Genomic DNA, 20216 nt, shown 5'->3' on the forward strand with positions numbered 1-20216 from the left:
TTGTGACCAGTGTGTCAGTAATGTGGGTTGGGTATTTTGTGAATAGCCTCCAACAGATTGTTGCATATTATATTCTCAGCGTTTTTATTTTATAACGGAATTAAGCCAATTTACACTCAAAGAGACTTGAGAAGATATATATAATATATGCGTTAAGTCGACACCTGTTAGTAATTCCTTACTGATACAAGAATTCCGATTTTCTAAGTTAGGTATATGTAGCTACACATGAGGATACCGAAATAAGTTCACAAAGTTTGGGTCTCGCGTAATCCACAAACAAAGCAAGTTACTAACTCCACAGATGCGGACGAGACGTGATTAATCATGGGAGCAACAATCAATACTAAACTTAAGTAGTTTTAAATTCAAAGTGTTTTCTATTACTACACTTACATTTGTAGATTAATAAATAGACATTTACTATAATGTTGTTATTTAGAACAAATTTTGAGCGTTCAAATAGAGACAGCACACAATTGTTACCTACTGAAAGAACATACGCTCCCTTTCAAATCTTAAAATTTATAATAGTTTATGTGTTCTAGGCATTTCTTGCCATCATGAATACCTGATTAAAATTTTAGAATATAAACGTAAACTCAAACGATCCTTGGATATAATATACATAGATAGCTAAATAAAAATAAAAATAAAGGCAGACGGACGTAGACCTTATGTTTTTACTACTGTTTAATAAATGAATCCCAATGACTATACAACATTCTTACCATATTACCTTAGAGGATCGAAAAACGAACATAATAATCACCCATTAACGTGTAAGTACAACCGGGTGCCTTGTGACCTTAGAGGATGGAAAAAAATGACAGTACCGGTGTAAAAACTTAGATAAAAGATAAGGTTTTTGGTTTTTAATTTTAAATTTAGTCATCATAAATACGTCGCACACGAAACCAAATACTGTCGTATCTTAAAATTGTCGAATTGAGAAAACACGATTTGAAAATTTAAAAAATACTGATTGAAACCAATTTATAAACTCTCGTCTATTTATGGACAATTAAGTATAACGTATATATACTATAAAAATAATCACATTATTAGCATTATGACCCATTCAAATTTTTTTTAAATTTTAAAATTATTATTGCTCAATTCCACAACTTAAAGTTACTATAATACGAGTAGTTTGGTATCATGTGCGATGTAGTGTTGGATCATGGAAAATTTCCGTTTTTGAAAAATCATATTTTTCAGAAAAATAAACATTTGTCTGGATATTTTTCCAATATTTTCCCTTCTATATTTTTTCACAATTGTTGTTAAGAGCTGTCAAAAGTTGAAGTTACTGAACGAATACGATATGGAGCCAAAGGAAAGGCTTTTTCCGTAGGTTTTTTCGCTGTTGTCCAATCATTTTAAATCTCATTTTTCTCTAACTTGATTTTTAAAACTACAATCTTATTTTATAATTTACGCTAAATAAAACTTCAATAGATATTACTAAACGAAAAACTTAAAATAATCCTTCGAATTATATTTTTACAATAATTTTAAATTTTTCAGAATTTTTTTCCGGAAAAATTTCCACTATTTGAATTTTTTCAGAAAATTACACAATAGTAGATATGTATCCGAACAATAGAATTATCACAACAAGTTGTCACTGTCATTGTGGCATCAGAATGACAAAAGAAGAAGGCATTCCCGCCTCTTGCCATCTTTACTACAGAATACGAAGACTTATGAACATATACCGGGTGGAAATTTGTAATGCCACCTGGAGGGAAAGTACTCTAAATACTGGAGATAGAAATTTTTACTTAAACATTCCTTTATTTTTAAAAAGAAATAATACTACATAATTCAAAGATTTTCGAAAATTGCTAGCCACACGCGGGAATCGAACCCGATAAAATCTTTTAAAAAATGCACCCTGTACTTTTATTAAATCAATCGATAGGGTCAATTATGAGGATGAAATCTCTCTTACAAACCATGAAATCTGGAGTTATAAATTCAATGGGTCAAGTTAAATGGTTCAATAAACTGATAAAACTTTTACATGAAAAGAATATATATAGAATCCTATACAAAAAATATAATAACCCACTGGATAATCTGTCCTTTAAATTTTTACGTACAGATTGTGAGAAACTTGCTAAAGAATGCTACAATGCTTACATTAAATCCTCTGAAGAGAGAATTAAGGATAATCCTAAATATTTTTGGTCTTTTTTGAAGGCTAAACGAGGTGGTCAGACCACATATCCGGGAGCAATGACTAATGGCACAGTTTTTTCTGCAGATGGTAATGAAATATCCAATTTATTCGCTGCACATTTTTCGTCGGTTTACAGGGACATGGGAGGTAATCTGCAGAGTCCTTGTTCTGGATCTTTGCAGCATCTTAACCTCAGCAGTGCATGTCTCACATCTATTTTTGTTTCTCAGGATGCAGTGCTGGATAAATTGAGAAAAATGGAAATCCATACGGGCTCAGGCCCGGACTCTATTTCTGCGGTTTTCTTCTCTAAATGTGCGGAAGGTTTGGCTTATCCGTTGCAACTTATTTACAACAGATCTTTGGGTACGGGTACATTCCCATGCTCTTGGAAGTTAGCCCAAGTAGTGCCAATTTTTAAATCTGACGACGAAACAAAAGTGTGTAACTACCGACCAATCTCTGTGCCGTCGATTCCTGCAAAGTTATTTGAATTCATCGTACATCCAATTATTCATATACATTCTTTCCACCATTGAAGAGATATAGATACCTTCAAATCATTCAAATACTTAAAAGAATACATTGAAAGAAAAAAGTTTTATTTAAAAGACAGGAAAAAAAAATTTAAATTTGGCTTAATGGATTTATCCCGATGCCGTGACACTAATATAAAAAAATTACAACTGACATGACATTAATATGACAATGACAATCCTTTTGTGAATCTTTTGTTGATATTGAGGAGCACAAATTTTTATATACAATAATAGTAAAATTAATTATTAATTCTGTTTTTATTTAACACAATGACTTTGTACTCATGGGTAAATAACATAAATGTTTCTAATGATTTACATAAATGTTTCTTGATGTTATACGAACACGTTTTACTTTCCAGGGGGCCAATTCTCACGGCCAGCTGGGTTTAGCAATAGTGTCTGAACAAGTAGAGAAACCAACAAAAGTGGAGATGAATTTTTTCAATAAAAATCAAGGTGTAAAGCAAATATCCTGTGGTGGTGGCCACACACTTTTATTGGACAGTGATGGTGGCCTTTACTCTTGTGGATGGAACACAAAGCAGCAATTAGGTAAAGAGAATGAGACAAGTAACTTTGAAAGAGTATGGAATTTGAGTGGGGTCACATTTACCAACATTGCATGTGGTTGGGACTTCAGCTGTGGTGTTACAGATAGCCAACTACTATTTGTGTGGGGCTCTAATAGTAAAGGGCAACTAGGCTTACCTAAGAACCACTTCTCAGATCCAGTTAAACCAGTTCGACTACAAGTGAATGCTTGTGCAGTGTCTATGGGACTTAGGCATACAGCTATACTTAATTCAAAAGGTGAAGTATGGGTAACAGGTTGCGGTAAGCATGGACAACTGGGACTAGGACCAGATAAGCTGTCTTCAGATAGATTCCTTCAAGTGCCTAAGATTGGTTGCATTTCTCACATATCATGTGGACAAAATCACACTATTTGCTGGAGTTCTGAAGAACATGCCTTATATGTGTGGGGTGACAATAAACATGGTCAATTATTGCTTAGCAGTGATAAGTATAAGAAAATATATGTACCTCAAAAGATAGATATAGATGTAAAACAAGCAGTGAAGAAACTTTTATGTGGTTGGACAAATGTTTTGCTATGGTTGGAGAATGGAGCACTGTTGACCTGGGGAAGGAATAGCTACGGACAACTTGGTACTGAAGCACCATTTGAAGGAAAAATTATTCATGTTAAACTTCCAGGTTGGTCTCATTTCTATTATATTTTATTATTGAATTATTGAAACAAGCATTCTTGAGATTACATGAGGTTAAAAGAATTGTTAGCTTTTTCCTTAGCTAATTATAACATATAATTGTGATTATTATTTGACACTTAAGGTGCTTTATCTCTCACCTACAGATATGTATGAATTGCCTGTTAAAAAAACTAATTTTCATTTCAGAAAGCAGAGATATTAAAGATGTTGCATTGGGATCGGAGCATACTATTTGTTTGGCTACTGATAACACCTTATGGGCTTGGGGTTGGAATGAACATGCCAATACTGGCACAGGTGGAGAGGAGCACATCTTCCAACCTACTAGAGTTTATATTGGGGGTTTAGGTGATGCTGTAATAACACAAGTGTATGCTGGAGGAGCTCATAACTTCATATACACTGATGGCAAAGATGTGTCTTTTGATAGTCAATGTGAACCATAATCAAAAGGACTTTAGAGTAAAATTAAATTAGCATATAATGCTATAGTAAGATATCAAAAACAATTTTTTTGTTAACATAATCTAGTCTTGTTTTATTGTTGTGTCTATATTTTTGCTTTGGTTTAAGGCTTTCTCATACATTTGCGATCAAAATATTTGTAATTTTTATTTTGTACTATGTGGGATGTTTTTACAAATGACATGTCTTTGTTTTCATTGATATTTATAAGAGAATACCTATATATACAATTTTTTTAAGTATATAATATGTATGTTCATGAATAAAAAGCAATGTAATTGCACATGTGATTTTTTATTATAAACAGTACATATACCTACATGTTACTTTACACATGTAATTAATAATATCTATTGGTAGCGACTAAAGTAAAAGCAATATACCCCATTTGTATAATAGTGGAGGCAAAATACTGTAAGTTACTATCAAAGGTGGACAATTTAAATATATAATACTAAAAAGAAGCTAAAAAATGCGTTTGTCTATCTCATACAGTGCTATGAACAACATCAGGGGCTTATTCGACATATTGAACCTTCCAAGTTTTATTGCACAACTTTTGAAAAAAAAAGGAATGCAGTCTTTCAAAAGATATTTAAATAATTACAAGCTTTGGTAAAAAACTGGTTCATATGATAATTATTTTTTCATATAAATTTTTGAAATGCTAAAAACAAAACATTTATTTTGAGGCACAAAATAAGCCACTTAGTTTTGGCGTCGTTATCATAATCTGCCAGTATACACAAGTGCAACCTGTGTCAATAGTGGTAATAAATAAATCAAGTTCATTGATGACGCAAATACTATATACATAGGGATATTTCTACATCCAAATTATTAGCAATATTGTAGTCTGTTCCTTTAGGTAATTAACAACTCGTTTAACAATACAATGACACAAATGGCTAAGTTGTTATATTTTAATAGTAATGATTGTGATTTTTAAATGAAATATTTCTTTTATATGAAAAGAAAAAGTACAGACCTAAAGAAACAATCTACATGACAAATAATCACAATCAATGTTTGATAAATGCCTGTACTTCTTTTATTAGAGTGATTGTGATAATATACAGTACATAAAACAGCACAAGCATATATCAAATTTTCATTAAAAAAATCTATATTCTATTCAATCTTTGCATAATACATATAATTTTAGATTTTAGGCAGTTTCATGATGTAACAAAGCACTTATTCTAAAAACATTGAGGTAAATTGATACTAGATTAAATATACAGGATTCAATTCTATTAGATACATATCAGATATCTATTAAGACTTGCAACATAACATTGTTGGAAATTTCAGTGAATATTTTTGTTCATTTTGCTTTGCCAGCATACTTGCATGAATTGCTTTTTAAAAGTACTTTAAACTGAATCAAAAGTTTGGTAGTCCATCAATGTAAATTCAATTCACCTCAATAAAAAATCAAATCCTTAATATACTTTATACAAACAACAAAATAATTTTTAAAATATCCTGGCAGTTTTTATCTACAAAAATATTACTTTATTCAATCATTGCATTAATGGAGTTAATTCTGCCACAGAAATGTTAATATAACTTTAAAAACTAGTTTAAACTTTCTAGAATTTGAAAAGAGTTTAGGATTATCATTTTATGCTGATTTTTGAGTTGAGCTTGTGGGCCAATAATGTGGCGTCATTTCACTGCTATGCTCATTCAAATTCATGCTTGTATACAATTCTGTAAAGACACTGCACCACTACACCACAGACATATATCTAGATAGACGCCGCAAGTGTACGTACTTCGCGTGACTAAAGTAAGTGAAATTCACTTAGTTGCCACTAATTTCACTGCTACACTTCAGAACGCGACCAACCGTTTTCGTAGACAAACACCAGTAGAAAACGCGAAAAATGCATAATAGTGCCATTATAAACTGCAAAAGCACCATAACTGTGGGTAAACAGGGACGTTTCCTTCCACGGGCAAGTGATTTTGTAATCTGAAGATGCCTAATTTCTTTTAAAAACAATTATTTTGGTTTTGTATGAATTTCGAGAAAACAAATATGCAACCGAGTGATGCCTCATGATTTGTAATATATTGCAGCTTTTACTTGGTGTGATATATTTCTGATCCTTTATTAATATACCATGAATATCGAACGAACGCACTTTTGTATATTGCATTCAGTTTCGTGGTACGGCCGCTTGTACATTTTTTTGGCCAAATTTAACATTTAGTGAAGTATACGTTAGGCGACAGTTCTCAATTCTGATCGATTTTGAAAACAAAGGAACGAAAATTATTATGACCTTAGCAATATTATAAAACATTCTGTAATTTATTCATGTAATTTCGATAATTTTTGCAGCGTGTTGCCTGGAATGTCCGAATATAGTGAGCAAATAATTACATCAATTACATACAGGATATATAGTATAAGTAATACAAAAAAAAATACAATGCAGAAATTAACAGTGCACCGTCTTTACAAAAACCTGGAGTTGGTCACACATATGAGTTCGTTGCTTTCGAGGACGAAGGTGGTCTAGTTTATCCCACCTAAGATGCTATCCAAATATGCAGAGTAGCAAAGTTAGAAATCCGGGAAATAATAAACATGTCACAAAAATTTCACGAGGCCGTCATTAAGTAAACCTCTTCTGATTAATAAGATTTTACCTTATTTTGTCAGCAGAAACATTTTCATTTTCATTTGTCTTGCCATTCATCAATTTGATCAATTACCAACAGAAAACCATCTAGTAAAATTAATTAAGGAAGTCGCAAGTTTATATATTGATGTGCTTTTTCATTATTTAAGTTAATCAATAAGATCTTCTATTTATTACAAAAAGACGTCATACGAGTATAATAAGCTCATTTTATTGGAAGGACAATAATTTTAATATTTAAAGTTGATGAAAAATTAGTCTTAATTTTTTTTAAGTAATCAAAATTTTTTTAAAACAAGTAAAATAAACGGACTAAACTATCTTATTCTAGTATTTTTCTACTATATTAATATTAACAAATACTTGAACTAAAATTATTCCATTTAGAATCGATTAATTGAATTGAATAAGCGTGTTTACGCGTATTCCGTTCAATCAATCGATTTAGAGTGAGCGGAACAACGTTTCCATCACTAAATAGTTCTTGTGACGTCATAGTGGTGACAAAAAATGTGGCATGCTTGGTTTTCATACAAGTTGCTGTACTTGCGGCATCTATCTAGATATATGCACTGCACATTACCAGCACAGGCCCCATTCCGAAAGTTTTTACATAGTATGTGAAGAAGAAATTACTCCCATTATTTTATGAACATATTAATTGGAAATTTAACATTGGTCACAATTATAACAGAACAGTCCACATATAATTTTATAATAATTCTCAAATTATATTGAATTGCGTATCATTGCATGTTTTCAATGAATATGTTAATAATTTGGCTATGTCAGGATATTGTAAATACCATTTTGGGATTAATACAGTAATATTGAACAGCCAGGCTGTTCATTTACCACATTTAGATTGCTACCTCTTTCTTTCACCTTTTTGTGTCTTGCGCTTTTCTTTCTTCTCTTCTTTTAGTTGCTTTTGTTTTTCCCTGTAAAAACAAATTATTATTTAGAACAGGCAATATATCGAACATTTGTAGGTACTCATAGATTGATTATAAACAATTAAAAATAACCTATCCAACAAAATTCTTTTGAAGTGACAATCTGGTTACATAATTTGTATAAATATCCTCCTAAATTATTGCTCAATATTAAAAATTGTGGTGCCTTCAGGGAATTACAAATATTTTGTCTATGCGCATGTTACCAAAATTGGTATTATCAGAAAGATCGATTGGGAACTCCAGTGCAAATAATAATTAACCTGTCTTCTTTGTCCTTTTCCTTCTTTTTTTGTGCTTCCTGGCGAGCTTGCTCCCTGCGCTCACGAGCAGCAGCAGCTACATCAGCCGCATTAGTGTTCTTTACAAGCTCTGGGCCATCACCTTGATGAGGAGGAGTTTCATTTTCTACATCATCCTGGAAATTTAGAACATCTGTTTAAATTTAAAACTGTCACAAGCTAGATAGAAAATCTGATATGCTGTACATGAAATAAATATCTATCACAAACTCACTAGTTACATACTAGTTAAATTCACTGAGTTTTATAAATTTTATTTTAAATGGTTTTAACATTTGCTTCAGATAAATTAGATTTCACTGTACACTTTTTGTCATTACAAATTTTCTCTATGATTCTTAGGGTTGTATTCCAGAACTCTACTCAATGCTCAAGTCAGGATCTGAGTATGATTTCAAGCACTGGAAATACTACCGTAATGGCAGGGACTTGAGTATGATTTCGAGTGCTTTAAACCATACTCAAATCCTGACTTGAGCATTGAGTAGAGTTCTAGAATACGACCTTAAGTTATTGAGCATATACAATGACAAAAATTTTCATTTACTAGGGGAGAAAACTGAAAAAAGGACAAAAGATGTATATTTGGTCTAATATATCTGAAATAGGTATTTAAAATGATAAATATACAACAAAATTTTGAGAAAATCGTTTTCAAAAGGGCACTTTCCAAGTCTGACAAAAAATATCTATGCTATGAGCACAAGAATCAGAAGTAACTCTGAGGGTATTACCCAAAATACCCAGACCAAAATGAATTTCGAATTTTTTTTTATACATATACCTATATATATTCTTTATTATACAAAGAAAAGAAACATGAAACACACGTTACAATGGACATATACAATTTTAAATATCTGCAATAATTTTACTACACATAAATAACTACGAAATAAAATGTTATGAAATATTAAAATTTACCTCATTGTCGGATAGCTGACTGTATTGAGAAAGAATAGCTTCACGAATTTTCTTTTCTTCGTCTGTGTACTCCCGCCGAGTGGTGGTCGCGAGCGCTTGAGACTCCAGTAATTTTGATAGCCGTTTATCCATTTCTGCATCTGACACTGTCTTAGGGGACTCATCTTTAGGTCTACACGATTCCCACTTGTCTAATATCTCAGCCACATGAATCGACATATCTGTTTCCTGAAATTTCGTCATAAATATAAACAAGAAATAAAGTTAACCACGCTACTGTCCGAACTTTATACTTACCACAATCTCGGACAATATACCTTCCAATGCATCTTTCTTGTCGTCTATAGATTCTTCGCTTTCTAAAATACTTGATATGTATGATCCAAAAACACCTTCGTCGGTTTTAAGTGATCGTAATTTATCATTTAGCCACGGAACGAAGTCACTTAACGAGGCCGCCATATTGTCTATTTGACAATGACTTTTTTTTCTATTCTTGGCTTTTCGCGGTCTGCATTGAAGCCTACCAAAGACATGATAGGCTAGGTTAGTGTTGGGTCATGGAAAAATTTCCATTTTGAAAGGATAATATTTTTCAGAAAAATGGATATTTTTGCGGATATTTTTTCAATGTTTTTCCTTATTTTTACACATTTGACGTTGACAGTTGACACCTGTCAAAAGTTGAAGTTACTGAACGAAGACGATGGAGCCAATGTCATATGCAACGAGCCCTATACCGTGGTGTGTGGTCGTTTGCGGATTACGGGGTGTGCTTATGCTCTTCAGTGGCACAGTGATTAGTACTATGGGCGCTTGATGAGGAGGTTCCAGATTCATTCCCTGATTTGAGCCAATTTATGAAAAAAAAGACAAGTTGGTTCTGGTCAGGGTATTCTGGGCATTGCCCTCAGAATTATCGTTACTCTGGTACTCACAGTACAGGAAATTCCCTAGTTTGAGACCAGAAATTTGGAGTAATTGTCTGGCATTTTTTCCTTAAATGCTTCTCTTTTTGGCATAGCTTCCAAGAAAAAAGAAACTAACAAAGAGACGGTCGAGATACAACAACGCCATATGTATCTTATTTCCACTACATCGGGAGATATGCCTTAGATTTTGAACAATTGTGAAATCTTGTACTCATAATTTAGTCTCCGTATACTAACTACGTACGGTATCTAGCGTGCGGACGCTTCGGGCTTCGCCTTCCGATATACCTCGGCCTATGGCCTCGGCACTTAAGACTTTAAAAGAATTAACAAATGGCGGCCATATGGACAAATGCAAAAAGTAAATTTTGACTGCAAATTATTGTTAAATACCCTTATAGAACCCGACATGCCGATTTTCAGTACAATTAGAGCAAATTTTTTATCATACGCTAAAAAGTTTGTAAGTCAGCCATATTGAAAAATTACTAAAAGTAAATTTTAACAGCAAATTATTATTAAACATCCATATCTTTGTGTGGGGATCTCCCCTACATACCGATTTTCAGCTGAATTAGAGCAAATTTCTATCTGCCGCCAAGAAGTTTGTATGGTAGCCATATTGAAAAATGACGAAAAATAAATTTTGACTGCAAATTTTGGACCACATGCCGATTTTTAATCGAATTAGAGCAAATTTTCATCTGCGGCCAAAAACACTTCTATGGCAGCCATATTGAAAAATAAATACGATAAACTAATGTTGATCACAAATTATTATCAAGCACTCCTAGAGACCCCACCACGTGTCAACTTTCAAAGGGATCAGAACAATTTTTTTTCTACTGCCAACAAAGGTTTGTATGGCGTCCATTTTTTAAAATGGCGAAAAACGGATTTCGAGCACAAATGATTATCTGGCACTTCTAGAGGCCTCCACATGCCAATTTTTAGCTGAACAGAGCGGGTCTCTTTCAGCAGCTATTTTTAACGAAAAAACACTTATATGCCGCTATAAAAAAATGGCGAAAAAACTTTTGACCCCAAATTATGATCAAGGACTCATAAAAACCCCCGCATGCCAATTACCAGCCGCATCGATACAAGTTTTGCTTCGGCCGCCATTTTGGATTGGTCATCTAGAATTTTTGTAGTTGACTACTATTACCCTCTATGATATTCCTTCCAGCACCTCCTACCTATCTCTAATAGTTTCCGTGATAGAAGGTTTCGAAAGTATGGCGGCCATCTTGTTTATTTGAATTTCGCACACACACTATAGTGAGTGTGTGTGTGTTATTATTTGAATTTCGCACATTTTTTACTTTCTATGCACATTACGATTCGATTTTTATGAAGATCGATTCAAGTGCATACTTTTAGAACAAAAAATAAAAGTACCTATTTCGAAACAAAGGGTCGTATTCCAGAACTCTACTCAATGCTCAAGTCAGGACTTGAGTATGATTAAAAGCACTGGAAATACGACCCTATACGAGGGCTGCTACTTATGTATCCGGAATCCAGAATACCGAATTTTTTTAACGCTATATCTAACCTCCATAGCAAAATTTGAAGTTTTTTAAAAATACTGGCCGCTTTATTTGTTTTTCTTATGTCGCTAGTCTTTTGTTTTTGGCGGGTTTAAAATGTCATCTCGCTGCGAAAATGGAACTTACTCGTGAAAATATTCGTGCCATGATTTATTACGATTTTCGGCGTGGTTTAACGCAACAACAGTGCATAGATCAACTCAATTTAACTTTTGGTGATGAAGCTCCATCAAAAAGCACTGTGTATCACTGGTTTAGTGAATTTAATTGTGGACGTAGTATGCTCAAGGACGAGGTTAAGGAGGGTCGCCCGAAATCGGTCGTTGTACCACAAAACATTGAAGCTGTGCGAAAACTTATAATGCATGACATGTTACATATCGCGAGATAGAGGCGACTCTGGGCATTTGTATGACGAGCATTAATAAGATTCTGCATGAATATTTAGCTGTAAAAAAAATTTGTTCGCGTTGGATACCGCACATGTTAACTACGGATCAAAAAGATGCTCGCGTCGAATGGTGCAAGAAAATGTTCGAAAAATATAACCGTGGTGACTCAAAGGCTGTCTATAATATCTACACAGGTGACGAATCCTGGATTTATGCGTATGATCCCGAAACTAAACAACAATCAACTGTGTGGGTGTTTCAAAATGAGCCGAACCCTACGAAAGTAACTCGTGCAAAAAGCACTATGAAGCAAATGGTGGCCTGCTTTTTTGGTATTAATGGCCATGTGGCTACAGTGCCACTAGAAAATCGTAGAACGGTTAATTCGGAGTGGTACACGACCATTTGTTTGCCTGAGGTATTTGAAGAAATACGAAAAAACAACCGGCGACGCAGAATCATTCTTCACCATGACAATGCCAGCTGTCATACGTCACGCGTAACAACTCCGTTTTCGGAAGGTCAAAATGTGGAATTAACTGGTCATCCACCGTACAGCCCTGATTTGGCACCGAATGATTTTTATTTATTCCCAAATGTAAAGAATAAATTACGTGGTCAACGATTTTCGACCCGTGAAGATGCAGTCGACGCCTTCAAACAACACGTTTTGGAGATACCTCAGTCAGAGTGGCAAAAGTGCTTTAAAAATTGGTTTACACGGATGTAAAAGTGCATCGATCATCGTGGAGAATACTTTGAAAAACAATAAAACTATATTTAGTCATACATGTTTGCTTATTTTTTATTTTCCGGATACATAAGTAGCAGCCCTCGTATATACGATTTCTAGTGCTTGAAATCATACACAAGTCCTGACTTGATTGAGTAGAGTTGTGGAATACGACCCTAACAATTTGTTAAGGAAAGGGGCATATGAGCTCAATCGAGCAAGCGTTATTAATGAGGAAACGCCTCTGCTTCCATCTCTGTGGGTTGCTGCTGAAGACACTGGAAATCCATCGAGATCCGTAAGACGATTTAGTGGCCGTGTCGTCAAGGTACTTATTTTTACGGTAAGTACAGGTTATACATAATAAGCTTGCTGGAATAAATCTGACTCTTGCAATTTATCGACGATTTGCTGTACGCGTCCGGCTATTCTACAAATTTGAATTGATATTTTGGTTTAATTATTCTATTCCTGGCTTTTCGCAGTCTGCATTGAAGCCATAGCCAATGATGTGATAGGTTAGGTTAGTGTTGGGACATGGAAAAATTTACATTTTGAAAAGATCATATTACAAGACGAGACGAGACGAGACGAGACGAGACGAGCCAATACAATTCAATACAATTATTTGAAGTTTAATTACTGGAATGTAGAATCCCGGTGATCTTGAAATTTAATAATTAAATGTTAAATTAAATAAAAAACCGACCTCAATAGTTTGCTTGAAATCATACTCAGATCCTGACTTTAGCATTGAGTAGAGTTCTAGAATACGACCCTACGAGGTAGAATATTTTCTTCAAATTTAAATGGGACCAATACTAAGATACCGTCTTTCCAACAAAAGAAAGAAGCAGTTAAATCGATTCACAAATAAGTAGTAAACGTGTAACACACACAAAAAAACAGTCGAAATAAGAACCTCCTCCTTTTGAAGTCAGTTAAAAACACTTGAAATTGTAGTTTGATGGCATTGAAGAATAAAGAAAAATGAAATATTGTTGGTTTTTGTTTTCTATTATTGTTTTTTGTACTATGAAAAAATTATGTAATTTTCTATAATTGTTTGCATCTTGATTAGGTATTTTGCATATGAAATAAAGCAGATTTTATATTATATTTATTTTATATTCAATGTTAGCTTTTGGAGAATTGAACTTCCTAGAAAATAGGATAATACTTTTGAGAATGAACAGAGTTGGAAATAATTCTGTAAAATCAATGAGTCAGATGAAGAACTGATAACACTATACAGAAATCTGCGAGCTCGCACGACGCATCGCAAGAATTTGAGAATTGCTCCGCATCGCGTATTCCTGCGATGTTAATCTTCTTTGTGTTTTCTCCTATATTTGCTTATCAATAACAGCAGTGCAACACTCTTTTAAGGATCCCCGTCGCTGCCTAGTTTAAAAAATACGTTTAGTGCCATTGACGATCGTCGAAGGAATGATCACCCGAACCGTGGCTGTGAGACGATTTGCCGCATGAAATCGCATCGCAGCAATTCGCGTCGCAGTTTTCTGCGTTGCGAATTCGCATTGCGCCGATTCGCAGTTTTCTGTTTCGACCCAATCGATCAAGGGTGGGCGTTGCCCCTAGTTTGGGCGCCGTTCTTAACTTACAGTACCAACAAATAGACCTGTATCGGTCAATCATTTTTGATAACCCGAGTCGATCATGACTCATGCATAGTGTAATGGGGTCAAATGATTCGATCATATGTACGATATTTTACCGTGTCACCCGTCTCTCATGATGCTCTCACATGGCGTTTAAAAGTATCAAATAAAAAATTATACAATTTGCTTTTATTCTTTCCTGTTCATGGATAATGTGTCTATAGTTAAATGCATCATTGATAAACCACACATAAGACACTAAAATTTCCTTCTAGGAAAACTAACGGTGCTACAAAACAAAAAACGTATGAGCATTCAAATTACTTATAATAAATAATTATTAATGAACAATAAAATTAGCCAGTGCACTTGTAAATAAACACAACATACCGAAACACAGATCAAAATTACCATATAAAGGACACTACGCCGCGGAGCAATTAGGATGAACAATTAATAGACTCATTGATCCATTAATCCGTTGACTCGTTGTTCGATTGCTTGACTTTTTGTTCGATCGAATGAAGGTACATACTATCGAACGAATGTTCTATCGAATAAGCGACCAAACGAACAGTAAGAAGGCGGACCATGTCGTGAGTGGGTACTTCACGTGAGAGTGAACGAGACAACAATAATATTGTTGAACTATCTCTAAAATTATAATGATAAAGTCGAATATTGCGCGCATGACCCACAAACTCTAAAATGATTGGGTTATTTAGAAGCTAGTAACCGGGTTATCGGGCCATAGGTGCTGTTTCAATCATTTTGATTCGATTGAACGCGATCGACATATCGATCGATCTACTATAAGGCATTTCAGGCTTATCCATTCTTTACCGGACACCCTGTATATCGAGCACTCCTAGCTGAGTGTCACTGCAACTGTTATGGATAGGCGTGCAGCTTACCATCAAGCGTCCTGTTACTTAATATTATTAAAAAAATAGAAAAAAGCTGTAAACACGTTTGTCAAATCACAAGTTTCGCGCTCTTTTGCAACAACGTTATTTTTTCAAGGAATACTAGAATAATACAAGAATATCTGAGATCTGGCGGTATGGGTTAGACGCCTTAAACGGCTCATTCACTACCTGCATGGCGGGCCACCGTTATGTTCATATAGCGCGAATTATAAAACAAACTTCTATGTTTATAGTTTAATACACGAGAAAAACGAAATTTAAAATTATTTCACAACAGCGAAAAAAAACCTTGGGCTCTCTCGCTTGCGTTCAGTAGGCAACTTCAACTTCCAACTGGTTTCAAGGTCAAATGTGGGAAATTAAATATTGGAAAAACATCATTTTTTCAAAATGGACCCAGCAGCACAAGAGAATGACTCTTTATTACTGTATAGAACTATGTTTAGAGGATGGAAAAAATAACAATGTGTATCCGAACATAAAATTTTTTGTTTATTCGTTTTTTAGATTTCTAGACGAAATCTTTACGATTTCTCGTTGTCATTGTCGTTAGTGATAGGATTTGCGTGTTATGATTTATCGATTAGAAATATAATTTTTTTACTTTAGTAGTTTTCTCAAGTTTTAAAATTAACTTACATTTAATTCTACTTTTAACCAGAACAAAAGTTATTATATTGCAGAAATAGAGAATAGTAAAAAATATTAGTTAGTTATAGAATCGCCTTATCGCAGTCAGAATTGCATATCGATGTTTATTCATCGACATTTCACATCACTACCGTAACTGTGCAACTTTGGGAAGCCGATTGTTGTGGAATTTGTAGTTATTTTGTGGAATTTAAATATAGGGGAATAATGTCTGCACGTTACGATAGAGCTATTACTGTATTTTCACCAGATGGCCATTTGCTTCAGGTGGAATATGCCCAAGAAGCAGTTCGCAAAGGGTCCACGGCAGTGAGTAATCAAAATTTTGGTTATGTCTTTTGAATGAATATTTATTTGAACCTGTATGAATTATAATAATATTGTTTCCTGTAGGTAGGGGTAAGAGGAGATGATGTTGTCGTTTTGGGGGTGGAGAAAAAGTCGGTGGCTAAGTTACAAGAGGAAAGGACTGTCAGGAAAATCTGCCTTTTGGATGATCATGTAGTAATGGCGTTCGCCGGTTTAACCGCAGATGCTCGAATCCTCATTAACAGAGCCCAGATCGAGTGCCAGTCGCACAAGCTGACAGTGGAGGACCCTGTGACTCTGGAGTACATAACTAGATATATCGCTGGTCTTAAACAGAAGTATACTCAGAGTAACGGTCGTCGTCCCTTCGGTATTTCATGTCTGATCGGCGGATTCGACTATGATGGCCAGCCCCATTTGTTCCAAACAGAGCCTTCAGGAATCTACTATGAATGGAAAGCTAATGCTACAGGCAGGTCTGCTAAAACTGTTAGAGAATTCTTAGAAAAGAACTACACACACGAGGAAGTTGCCACAGAAAAAGGATCTGTCAAGGTAATGTCTAACAGAGTACACACACAATAAGACATATTTATTAAATAATAACTCAATGCCGTGGAACACATGGAAAGTTTTGCCACATACATTGCACAAGCGTTGTGGAGTATGGGTTTCATCTTCTCCTTAGAGGAGACCCGTGTGTTTTCCGTTTTACTACATGTGATTTGTGTTTTTCTGTACAATAAATAATGAAATAAAATAAGAATCAACTAGGAAATTTTATGATTTTCAGCTTGCGATCCGCGCGCTCCTTGAGGTAGTTCAATCTGGACAGAAGAATTTAGAAATAGCAGTCATGCGTCGAGGACAACCCATGCAAATGCTAGACGCTGACACCATCAGTTCTTATGTTTCAGTGATTGAGAAGGAAAAAGAAGAAGAAGCAGAAAAGAAAAAACAAAAGTAGTAATCATTTTTATGTATCTATATCTTTTTTTGTCTTAATAATACACGGTCTAAGGAAACATTATATAACTTATTTCATTTAAGGAACTTTGTTAAAATACCACAATTAACATGTTAAACAAAATATTAAGAATTAAGTAAATCAATAGTCCGGGAGATCTGTGAGTAGAGCTCCTTCAAATCAGTACCACATTCTTGATTGGAGCCTTTATTTACAATAATATCATTGAACATCTGATCCCACTCACCATCATTGTAATGATCAGAATTTTCATTATTTTTCTGAAAACATAATACATTAGTACACAAACAACACAATATTAGATAAATAGAATTTATATTCACCTCTGCCATCGACACATCATCATTGTGGTCATTGCTTACAAATGGAAGGATACAGTTTAAGGAATTGTGGTCATTCTTGTCTCCAATCTTTCTGGCAATGCCCTGGTCAGTGTCATGGTCAATGTCAAATTCAGCCAGTAATTCTACACCGGATTTCTCTTCTGTGGGCTCTGGGTCCAGATCTGGCATGCTCAGAAATTGAGCTGGGAAATTGTCATTGCTCTGTTCACATGGCTCAACACTAAAGTTCATCAAGCTGTCCTGTGCTGACTCTCTAAATAAAAAAAATGCATTGGAATGTTTTTATTCAACTTGCAATAAATTTCATAGGCATTGGTTTGCCTAATACCAAAAGTGACAGGAATCATTTTGAACATTTACCATGTTGATATAGTCCATTTTGATTTTATTAATACATAAACATTTATTGAAATTTAATGGAGATACTGATATATAAAATTGATCACACCTACTATTTCCAGTTTCTTGTTAATAAATTATTGAAAATAATACTTACCTATAATTTGCTGTGTTTTCGTTAATTGTAGTTTTATTAGCAACAGGCTCAACTGTGGATGGGATAAAAAGGATTTTAGGGACAAGGGATTGTATTCTCAGACTCTCTACAAGGATATGTATCATTTTGCAAGTGTAAGTGGTAACGTAACGTAAGGTAACAATAGCGCGTTAATTTGCGCCTTTTACAATATAAGTAAGATTGGAATTTCAAAATAAAATGTACTGGAACTGGGATTATGGAGAGAGAGCCAGACATCATCAAGGACAGGTTTCATTTTAGAACTGTAAGTGGAAGTGAGTGTAATATTAGGCAGTAGCAGCACATATCAATTTGTGCTTTTTAGGATAGGAGTAGGTAATTGAAATTTAAAAATAAAATGGACTAGGTATGGGATTAAGCAGAAAGCACCTGGCTGAGGCATTTGTTTTTCTGAGTCTTGGTCAGGTGTGTTGGAGACAATCCAATCAAATTCAAAGCTTTCTTCATCTTCACCAAAATCATCAGGTGTTTCTAGAAGTACAACATTAGTTACAATTTAAACACTATAAAAGGGGATATAAATTGAAATGTTCATGTTATAAGAACGTTATGTTAGTATTTTGGTGTGTTACACATGAACTGAAAATCAAAATGTACATATTATGTCTGTGTCTGAGCAAGAAAGCTCAGCATTGATTAATTATTCAGAGGGATCAACCCTATTTATGTTCTAATTAAGTAGGTACCTACTAATTATGTCCTAATCACAGATGCCTATGGGGTTAGTAATATGTGGGTTTGTAGCTAAAATTAATATCATACCATCACATTCAAACTTCAAACTGCAGAATTGTTTTGGTGAGTTTTGGGTGAACAAATCTTGTGCAGCCTTTTTCAAAGCAACATGAAATGCTCTACGCGCCTTCTGCAGTGGTGTTACGTACAAAAACTGGTCACCATTTCCATAAATGCTCTTTGGAAACAAAATAAGCAAAATGTTAATAAGCAATTTGTCTCAATCCACAGGTAAAGGTAGATAGATACCTTATGGCGATATTTTAAGGCTTCTTCCATTAAACGAATATGTATCAAGATAAACATAAAAATGCATCTAGCCATTATTTTTTTAAACTTCCTTTTTTATTTAAATAAACTACTTTTGTCTGTGAATTGACACATTTATATAAAGCTTAGTAACGAAGCTTTTATTGACGATAAATGCGACGGCTAAGCAGGTTACCTTAGGTTTAAACTGTTTTCTCATAGCTAAAGTTTTTCTAGCTATTTTATTGAGCAATTCCGGCCTGCCGTACTGAAAATAATCGTGCACATACTCATGCATGTATGGGTTACTTGAGTTGCACAAAGGATCTTGAAGGTGCGATGTTACTTTTCGAAATCCATATAGATTCAGCTGTCGAACAAAACTTGATATGTTCGTCGTTTTGAATATCGAGTGATCACTTTTCAAGTAATTTTGAAGAATCCTGTAATTTAACAAAATCGTCCGACCTGTACCGCCCCACAAAACCGCGTTAGTTTGCAAGTTAAGTAAATACCACAACTTCTGCGGGAATCGCATCTGATAAATTGCATTTTTGTCGTCTTGCATTTTCTTTTTAATACAGAAATACAAAATTTGAGTAAGACAACCAAATTTCAAAGAAGCGCGCGTGGTGCGATGTCAGTCACAATCTCAAAATCACAACCACAGACTATTAGATGCTAACGCATATCACAACTCATATTTTGGGGTTCGGTTCGCACCATCCTCTAAGGTTCGCACCATCCTATAAGGTTCGCACTAACGTATGCAATGTCATTGGGTTCGTAATTCACTTTGTCTGTTTTGTTTCAAAATGTTTGTAATTTATTTTATTTGATCTCACATTTTAAATGTAATAATTACTGTTTATTAATTTTTTGTACCAGGTCGTAATAGTATGTTGTATAGAGTGTTTCGTATCCATTAATTTAGTTACGGAACCATGTTGAATTTTATCGTTTTACATCGCA

At 34.3% G+C, this 20216-nt stretch overlaps 4 protein-coding genes across 7 annotated transcripts; 2 read left to right on the forward strand and 2 right to left on the reverse strand.

Moving 5' to 3' along the window:
- The first annotated feature begins 2997 nt into the window (after nucleotides 1-2997).
- LOC113233947 (secretion-regulating guanine nucleotide exchange factor-like) lies at nucleotides 2998-4637 on the forward strand. Its single transcript, XM_026469186.1, has 3 exons — nucleotides 2998-3015; nucleotides 3090-3948; nucleotides 4152-4637. Exons 1-3 carry the CDS (start codon nucleotides 2998-3000, stop codon nucleotides 4409-4411), a joined length of 1137 nt encoding a protein of 378 aa, XP_026324971.1. The 3' UTR covers nucleotides 4412-4637.
- A 2899-nt stretch (nucleotides 4638-7536) lies between these two features.
- LOC113236750 (coiled-coil domain-containing protein 43) lies at nucleotides 7537-9821 on the reverse strand. Its single transcript, XM_026472921.1, has 4 exons — nucleotides 9567-9821; nucleotides 9270-9497; nucleotides 8307-8461; nucleotides 7537-8028 (listed from the first exon to the last, which is right to left on the reverse strand). The coding sequence occupies exons 1-4, from the start codon at nucleotides 9729-9731 to the stop codon at nucleotides 7956-7958; spliced, it is 621 nt and encodes a 206-aa protein (XP_026328706.1). The 5' UTR covers nucleotides 9732-9821; the 3' UTR covers nucleotides 7537-7955.
- A 6396-nt stretch (nucleotides 9822-16217) lies between these two features.
- LOC113234678 (proteasome subunit alpha type-7-1) lies at nucleotides 16218-17424 on the forward strand. The gene is made up of 3 exons (XM_026470113.1): nucleotides 16218-16390; nucleotides 16475-16945; nucleotides 17184-17424. The coding sequence occupies exons 1-3, from the start codon at nucleotides 16289-16291 to the stop codon at nucleotides 17355-17357; spliced, it is 747 nt and encodes a 248-aa protein (XP_026325898.1). The 5' UTR covers nucleotides 16218-16288; the 3' UTR covers nucleotides 17358-17424.
- LOC113234661 (heat stress transcription factor A-4c-like) lies at nucleotides 17367-19900 on the reverse strand. Of its 4 annotated transcripts, none has more exons than XM_026470103.1 (6): nucleotides 19760-19900; nucleotides 19441-19687; nucleotides 19023-19173; nucleotides 18630-18731; nucleotides 18219-18270; nucleotides 17367-17975 (listed from the first exon to the last, which is right to left on the reverse strand). In XM_026470103.1, the coding sequence occupies exons 1-6, from the start codon at nucleotides 19810-19812 to the stop codon at nucleotides 17483-17485; spliced, it is 1098 nt and encodes a 365-aa protein (XP_026325888.1). In that variant the 5' UTR covers nucleotides 19813-19900; the 3' UTR covers nucleotides 17367-17482. The 4 variants fall into 4 exon arrangements, with proteins under 4 accessions (XP_026325888.1, XP_026325878.1, XP_026325868.1 ...); XM_026470093.1 differs by having other exon boundaries at nucleotides 17367-17638; nucleotides 17702-17975; nucleotides 19441-19900; XM_026470083.1 differs by having other exon boundaries at nucleotides 19023-19125; nucleotides 19441-19900.
- Between the last annotated feature and the right edge of the window lie 316 nt (nucleotides 19901-20216).

Source organism: Hyposmocoma kahamanoa, unplaced genomic scaffold, assembly GCF_003589595.1.
Source record: "Hyposmocoma kahamanoa isolate Upper Pololo Valley unplaced genomic scaffold, ASM358959v1 102, whole genome shotgun sequence".
Classification (NCBI taxonomy): domain Eukaryota; kingdom Metazoa; phylum Arthropoda; class Insecta; order Lepidoptera; family Cosmopterigidae; genus Hyposmocoma; species Hyposmocoma kahamanoa.

Excerpts from the sequence above, each read along its gene's own strand:
- LOC113233947 (XM_026469186.1), top strand. Across the intron at positions 3,949-4,151 it reads TATTCATGTTAAACTTCCAG|AAAGCAGAGATATTAAAGAT; the intron begins GTTGGTCTCATT and ends TTTTCATTTCAG.
- LOC113234678 (XM_026470113.1), top strand. The coding sequence starts at position 16,289 with ATGTCTGCACGTTACGATAGAGCTATTACTGTATTTTCACCAGATGGC. Across the intron at positions 16,391-16,474 it reads TTCGCAAAGGGTCCACGGCA|GTAGGGGTAAGAGGAGATGA; the intron begins GTGAGTAATCAA and ends TGTTTCCTGTAG. Across the intron at positions 16,946-17,183 it reads CAGAAAAAGGATCTGTCAAG|CTTGCGATCCGCGCGCTCCT; the intron begins GTAATGTCTAAC and ends TATGATTTTCAG.
- LOC113234661 (XM_026470073.1), bottom strand. The coding sequence starts at position 19,812 with ATGCAAGACGACAAAAATGCAATTTATCAGATGCGATTCCCGCAGAAG. Across the intron at positions 18,732-19,022 it reads TTTGAAGTTTGAATGTGATG|AAACACCTGATGATTTTGGT; the intron begins GTATGATATTAA and ends TTGTACTTCTAG. Across the intron at positions 18,271-18,629 it reads AAAACAAATGCCTCAGCCAG|TTGAGCCTGTTGCTAATAAA; the intron begins GTGCTTTCTGCT and ends TCCCATCCACAG.
- LOC113236750 (XM_026472921.1), bottom strand. The coding sequence starts at position 9,731 with ATGGCGGCCTCGTTAAGTGACTTCGTTCCGTGGCTAAATGATAAATTA. Across the intron at positions 9,498-9,566 it reads GTATATTGTCCGAGATTGTG|GAAACAGATATGTCGATTCA; the intron begins GTAAGTATAAAG and ends ACGAAATTTCAG. Across the intron at positions 8,029-8,306 it reads GAAAAGGACAAAGAAGACAG|GGAAAAACAAAAGCAACTAA; the intron begins GTTAATTATTAT and ends TTGTTTTTACAG.